General features: G+C 37.5%; 1 protein-coding gene across 1 annotated transcript; it reads right to left on the reverse strand.

Moving 5' to 3' along the window:
- Positions 1–808: 808 nt before the first annotated feature.
- On the reverse strand, positions 809–4,123 carry LOC120798390. Its single transcript, XM_040142654.1, is given in 4 exon segments — positions 809–1,080; positions 2,642–2,734; positions 3,714–3,808; positions 3,987–4,123. Coding segments are annotated over 4 exon segments (597 nt in total).
- Between the last annotated feature and the right edge of the window lie 3,776 nt (positions 4,124–7,899).

Genomic DNA, 7,899 nt, shown 5'->3' on the forward strand with positions numbered 1-7,899 from the left:
ATTTTTGATACATTAGGTTCCACAAGCAGTTCACAAATATCAGAATTGCGGCACATACATTGTATTGTTTCCAAAATTTGAATGTAATAAAATTGTCTTTCACTGGGACCTGATCATAAGTAACTTTGTTTATTTCACTTCATATCAAATTGAACTCCTAACCTTTCTACTGGCTCAACAACCCCCCATTTCTTTTGAAACATTTGATTCTTTTACTTTCAGTATTAAAGCTAAAAAATGGGTTTTCAAAATTCTAAAGACCTTCTTCTACTGTAGATCTTAATGGATCATTTTTAGGCACAGCAGACAGTATTTAATGCTTAGTTTCGAAGTGATGTCCAATAGCAAGTTTTTCCAAATCACTAAAAATTGTTGCTACAACACTATAAGCCATACCACTTCCTTGGAGTTTAGCAATAATTTGACATGCAATTATTTTTTGTATTTTCTTTGTAAAGACCTGATCCATTTTCATCAAAATACTCATCCTCTAGTCTCTGTGTGACACTTCATCAACTTCTGTAGTATCTTGGAGATTGGAAATTAGCTTGAAATGACTCTGAGTTTGCTGCATCACGTCTCTGACAAAAGTCCTTTTCTTGAACACTAATTACATTTCTTTTGAAACCCGCATATATTGAAAACTGATGCCTACAATGATCTTGTGCACAAACCAATTTAAACCTGGTACTAGGATAGAAACTGTAATCAATTCCTAAATGAGTTAGTATGTATAGCCTGACAAATTAAAATGAAATAAATTAAATGAAACAAATGAAACAAAATGAAATTAAACATTTTTTTAAACCTAGTTGGAGAGTTTTGCCCAAAACTCATGAACTTATGGAGACTCATCTGTTGTTGTAACATCAATGTTGTAGACTGTTGTCTGAAGGAAAGTGTAGAGCTTTACCAAGGACTTGTCACAGTGGGATTTAAACAGTTCATCAAAATCACCCAAACAGCTGTTGGTTTGGCAGGGGACGAGCTGTTTGTCCACGGTGATGTAGAAAGTATCAGTTCTGTTCTTGTTTCGGCCAACAGCAAGGGTGTATGGTTGTTTACCCTGACGCAGCATAACTGACAGACAGAACAATAACATTAACACCTTAAAGCGTGGCGCCTGTGGCTCAGGAGGTAGAGCCACTAATCGGAAGGTGGTTCGATCCCTCCAGTTCGAATGTTAAGGGGGCAAGATATTGAACCCCAAATTGCCCCCCATGTATTATCAGTGTGTGAATATGTGTGTGTATAGAAAGCGCTGTTTGTATAGAAAAACACTGCATGAATATGTGTGTGAATGGGTGAATGTTGCAGTAGTGTAAAGCTGAGTGGTCAATTAAGAGTAGAAGGGTGCTATATAAGTGCAGTCCATTTCAGATGACCATTTAAAGTGATGGTTCAGATTTTTACCCATACAGTGGTATTTGCTGCTGTTTCTGATATGTGTTTGATCTATGTGACTGTAATAGATCCTCCAGTTTGACCAGTCAACTACTCCCCTGTTACGAGGATGTGCGCTTTATTTGGAGTATGTTCCCTAAAAGGAACACACTCCCAGTGAAGTGTGTGTACAAATCCACACTATCACTTTAAAGCAGCACAGGAGGAGGAACAGCTAGCAAGTTTTCAACTGCTCAATGCATCCTTGGGCCTGTAGGACACAAGAAAATTTGAGTTGCTGAACAGGCCATGGCAAACCGGTGATTTCCCTATCATTGTAAGAATTATGTGCACCACCTAAGCCAACAAACAGAAAAAACTATGTACACAGTTCTCTAATGACCTGAAGAGAAAGGATAACACATTGGTCCAAATATAATAAGATTTTTTTTTCTATAAATTAGGTTTGAAAACGTGGGTGTCAGCTTATATTTGACCACGAGACAATTATATGTTTATTACATCAGTTATTCTTTTTGAATGGAGACAGTACGTGTAACAAGAGTGTTGCATTATGGGTGTATGTAGCCAACATAGCCAGGCTAGCGAGCGTTTTCAAGACCGTCTATAGTGAGGCTTTCAGAATTAGTCAGCCCTAAAAGTGTTTAACCTGCAGGAGTTTACTCATAAAAATGAGTTGATAGCATCCCTGACATCTTTACTGCAGAAAAAAACCAGAGGGAAAATCTGTCAAACATCCAAGAATTAAATTTGTCACAAATGATGAACTAAAGGAAAAATTGCCTGAAAAATGCTAACTGTCAGAGAAAATGATACTGAGAGGAATGAGAGAAAGAGATCAATTGTCAAGCTACAGTAACTCAGTCAGCTGGTTAGTGACTACACCCACTGAGAAAGTGACCTGCCTACAGACGTCTAACTGAACAGAAATTTTGCCAAAGATGTCAAGCGCTGTTACATTTTAAAATGGCTGTTGGAGGATCCATTCACCATAAGCCTTGTTTTACCAGTGTGCACCTGCAACCTCCAGAAACTTAGGACAAAAACCCTGAAAACTGTGCATGTGTTTACGTGTGTCCCCAAGACGAACTCACTGCTGAGGAATTGTTGTAAAGTTAGCAATTGACACGTTTAGCCCTTTGCAATTCCTTTGAAATGCCTTTGCAAGTTGTTTCTAATTGAGTTGATATACCTGAAAAACTGGCTTGTGGAATTTTAACAGATGAGACATACATACCATCACTGGGACTTATTTTGATCGTCTTCCGTCCAGCTGTGGGAGGCAGAAGATGGAGAAGGAGCAGCAGAGAAGCCATGTCACTGTCCCAGTCTATCAGGAGGAAAAACGAGGCAAAACAATTCATAAGTATCTACTTTGAATGCACAAGTAAGTAGCACTAGTTATTGGAGTATAAACCAAGCATGTCATGTAGCTTACTGGTGTCATCGTTCGCTGTATCCCACATCTCAAGCACCTTGGAGGCTGTTTCAGCACCAGACAGCAGCAGAAAGTCTTGATTCTGCTGTTGATCATACACACATGCAAATACATCAAACCAATGGTCAGTGCATTGTTAACTGCTTACATCCACCCAACATAAAGACTGGAGTTTAAAGACTGGAGCTTAAATAAAAGAAACGCACATCTCAGTAGTCCGCTGACATTTTAGAGCAGGCCCCATGGTCGGAAAGTGGAAAATGAAAGTGGAAATGTTTTAAAGACATCTGTGGTTCTCTGTGGGTCAAGCTTGCAGTGTTGCAAGGTCATCTTCCTCTTCTGAAACACACTGGCTTCATCAGGAGAGTGAACAAGAAATGATACAGCCTCCCTGTAAGCATGCACTGTGTCTGCCCTGACTGTTGATATTTACTCCTGGACATGGTCTTGAAACACCATGCTAAATATTCTGGGCCTTTTCTCCATCATAGAAGTGCTCCTGAAGTAATATGTTTGACACTTTTCAATCCATTTGTAATATCCTATTAAGCCAATTCATTGTGATTGGCACTGGGAGCATTCTAATTAATGTGATGGTTGTTTTAATGGTTGTTATTTTGCATCTTCATGACTATCTTTATGGCCAAGTCAAACTTTGTAGCATAGTACACAGTTTCAATTGTTCAGTGGTACTATGGCTGTCATTTTTTTAGGTCACTATCAAATAAATTAAACCAAATATACAATTGCTGAAATTTTACCACTTTTATATAAGTAACTGTGGTGCATTCAATAATTGAAACCACAACCCCAAATCTCTAGTCTTTAAAACTGGTGTGTTTTCAGGACGTACTCGCTTTTTAAAACTTACACAGCCCTTTTGGAGAAAAAAGATCCTTCAGCAAATGAAAGAGTGTAATGATTCCCTGGTTATACTTCTGCTTTTGCTTACAGGAAGGAATCATCCTCTAGAGCAAAGACAATCGAAAAAACATAACATCCAAATGCCCCATTAATGACTATAGGGCCCCACCTATGTTAATTCAATGCTATGCATTTCGAAAATTCATTTCCCTCCTTCTTAATATAAACCCTTTGAGTCTGAAATGGTTTAAAGTTAACAATTTATTTAAGAAAAACTTGCCCATGCATCTCAGTCATATGGTTAGCCGATATGTTGGCAAGCTCTCTTCGCCTGCAGAGCTTCAGCAAATTTTCTGATTTGTCCTCTTCGAGGACATCCTCACCTCCAGGTTTTCTAAACAAGACATTTTCTACCATCTATTCAATTAAGAGAAAAAAAGTTTTCAGTGCACAATTGAGTCTTCCAGGATTAAATTATTTGAACAACGATATGACAAAACTTGTCTTTGTAGACTAAGGGTAAAAGTAATTCAGAGGAAGGTTAAAAAGCAGCAGCGCTGCAAAAGAAAAAAAATCAGGTAAAGCAGCAAATTGATAACACTCTTCATTAATAATGTGTCAGGTTCAAAACCAAAATAAGCAATGTATGCTGGCTTCAACTACTGGCTACCTGTCAGCCAACTACACTACTGGCTTTGCAGAAGAGAAGTGGCAAGTCAATGTATGTGAATTATAACCTAACTAGAAAAGTTACACAATACAGAGCTGTGCAAAAGCCAAACCCTGGGTTCATTTGAAATGAAGTATCCTAACCTTCTCAGTTTGGCATTCACCATTCTAAATGTCACAATACTCTAATTGGTAATAATATCAATTTAATTTGACACTTTATTGATGATGTTATGAGTCAAAATCATAACCGACATCTGCTGCTCTCAAGTAACTCTTTTGCAACCTCTGACTCAGAAACCTATGTGGAAGACCTGTTCATGACTTTAAGCTGGATATATTTCTGCCTATGGGAATCTCCCATTCTCTTCTACTAGGTCATTGTCACTTGAAGAAAGTAACATGGTATCCGTAAGGATGGTGAAGACGGTGTTGAATGAAATATATCCAGTACAATGGTGACCATCTAGAAATGTGCTATTCAGGGATGGCAAAGCTACTAGTTGAGATGATTTGTGATATGGTGATGATTTCAAATAAAATTACTGAATGTCAACATTTTTGAAATAGGAGACTTTGATCTTGTGTAATACAAGCATAGGACAATCACAATCAAACCCACACTTCCAAAGTTCTTTGGCAATTGAATGCTCATCTTTCTTTTGTTTAAATAGTGTTTCTTTGTTCATCTACTTTGTCCCAGTAGTCAGACAGTCGGGGACATAAAGAAGTCTCACTTTGACAATATTTATGCAGCAGAAAAACCCTGAGGACTGATTACACTACACCGATTTAATAATGAAACCAACCTTCATCTGAAATGCTTTCACGTGCATAAATCAGGATTGGCTTCTATCAGTTCAAGAAGGATGTCTTCCTGCACTTGCTGTGTCAGTTTCATCAAAAATGTGAAGTTCAGTTGCATTAGGAAGCCCAAACTTATTTCTGACTCAGAAAGATTAGCATGACAACAGATCTTTATCTGCACATAATGAATGACTGATCAACCAATTAATCTCTAAAACTAATCTGAAATTGCTCTTTGCTTTCACTTGTTCACAGCAGTATTAAGATGTTGCATTTTGGTCATTGCCAACATGAGAGTGTACAACACAAACTTTCATGAGCAAATTGAAAACTAAAAGCGCCACCAACCTTCAGTTTAACTGCTTGTTTTTCTTGCTGCAGTGGCAAACAAACCGGTTTCAAAATGAAATGGCAACTCCCAGTTTGGGAACACTTTAATTTTAAGACAAACAGCCAAGGGGCGCAAAAGAATCCAGATGAGGGAATTTGAAAAGTGTCTCACAAAGTAACAGCTAGAGGTAGCATACAGATATTCATTTTCAGTGCTTCCCTGTATTTGAATGTCAAAATAAACCAAAAAGGCCTGCAGCAGGAAGCATACTGCCCTCTACTGACTAAAGCTGATAATAACAATATGAACTGTCATAAAAGGATATCACCACTATTAAAATAATAATACATTATGACATTCAAAACATTCAAATAAACTATGCACAGCATAGGAAAAAAAATATATCTTGAAATAACTTTACCACCTCATGCTTCGTTGTTAAAGAAGTTACACATAGGCCCATAAGTATTTGGACAGTGGCACAATGTTCGTAATTTTGCCTCTGTATACCACCACAATGGATTTTAAACAAAGCCATCATATTGTGATTGAAGTGTAGACTTTCAGCTTTGATTCAAGAGGTTTAACAAAGATATTGCATTAACTGTTTTAGAATTACAGCCATTTTTATACAAAGTCCCTCATTTGATGTTGATTCAGTGGCTTAACTGTTCAAGTGGTCAGCGTTAATTTAGACAATTTTATTAATTTTGGAAATTTGAGCGTTTTATTAACAAGATACTAATGTTACATCTCCAGGTAAAAAAATAAAAAACATTTAACTTTAGGCATCTAAATTACATTAAAACACACTATACTTAATTTACCTCTACATTGGATGTGAGAGAAAAATGTGCCCCTAAATTGACTACTATTAACGGCTTGCTAGCTAGCTAGCATGTTAAGCTAAATTAGCATTAGCTAGTATCCACCAGCTTCAATGACACCTATCAATCTTATCACGCCCCACTTGACGTTAACACAAAATTTTATATAATGCTTAACGGTCTGTATAAGTAACTACTTATACCTTTTTAAATGGTATATTCCAGACACTAGGTTTACTCCACCGTCACCGTGAGTTCAGGAAAAAGATCTTGTTAAAATCGGATGTGTAATAAACTCAATACAACTAAAAGTAAAGTACAACTAAATATGTAGCACACTGAGAATTTGAAATCAGTTAGGACTCATTTCGTACTCTGAGATGCGTGATAAATATGAGCCCATTGATCATCTTGATCATACCACACCTGTGAGTCATTGTCTCTTTAACTGTAGGATGTATGGTTATTATTGAGCTGACTTCCAGGCTGCATGTTTAAAAAGCAAAGCTAAAGGAGAAAAGACAGTTCGAAGAGAGAGAAAGAGAGGCGGGGTCATTTTTCACAGTATCCAGCCTCCCTGCCACAGATGACCCCTCGAGTATTGGTCCTGGCAGCCGGCTACAATTATCATTCAGCAGGAGTGAAGGACTCTGTTTGATATCTGCCAAAGTAATTTAGAGGGAGAGATTGAACGGAGGTTTTTTTATTCATTTTTTTTTTTTTTTCTCCACGGATTGTGACTGACCCCTCTGCATATGGAGTTTGGATGCCTCCAGTAAAGGCAGCATCCCACTTTATCATCGCTACAAAACACATTCAAAAGCATGTGAATTCAGACAGCATACAAAAAATACTCTGACAACTATTTACCTGACTGTACCTCAATCTAGATAACACAAGCTGTATTATTTTCCCATGAAAACAGCAGGAGTTTCTGAGGCAGTGCCATCGTGATATAACTGTTAGCTAGACTGCTTTAGCAGAATAGGGAGGTTTGGGAAGCAGTTTCTTGAGCGCATCTCTATCATGCAAATCATCCTCTGCTTGTGATCAACAACCACGGTGCTATTGTTGCACTTTTAACTGACATACATTAACCATTTCAGCTGCTGCATTTGAAACTATAGCAGAGCCCTTAATTGCGCAGATGCAACTAAATTCTCCTAAATGCTCCTGTTACAGCTAATGAAGTTTCATAAGTTATGAATGGTCTTTTAAAATAAGTTGTTTAGAAATCAAGCACATCCTTGTTAAGAAAAAAAAAAAAAATTGCATGTTAGCAAGTCCATTCTAAGCGAAATTCTTTTCAAATTTTTTTGTTCAAGGCTAATCTTTGCACACAAGTTTATGGCCCATTAAGGACTATAACAGCCTCTGGTTAGGAATTAACCATGAAGTTCTGGACATGTTCAAAATATTTGGACTTAATTGCTGCAAATTGACAAAGTCACAAAGTCCGAATCCCTTTTATCTTGCTCTCCACACAGTTTCCCCAATGACAAGGCAACTGTGCACGTGTCTACGGGTTATTGAAATACAAAAGCAGCCCTTTTGGTCAC

Source organism: Xiphias gladius, chromosome 13 (genome assembly GCF_016859285.1).
Source record: "Xiphias gladius isolate SHS-SW01 ecotype Sanya breed wild chromosome 13, ASM1685928v1, whole genome shotgun sequence".
Lineage (NCBI taxonomy): Eukaryota > Metazoa > Chordata > Actinopteri > Istiophoriformes > Xiphiidae > Xiphias > Xiphias gladius.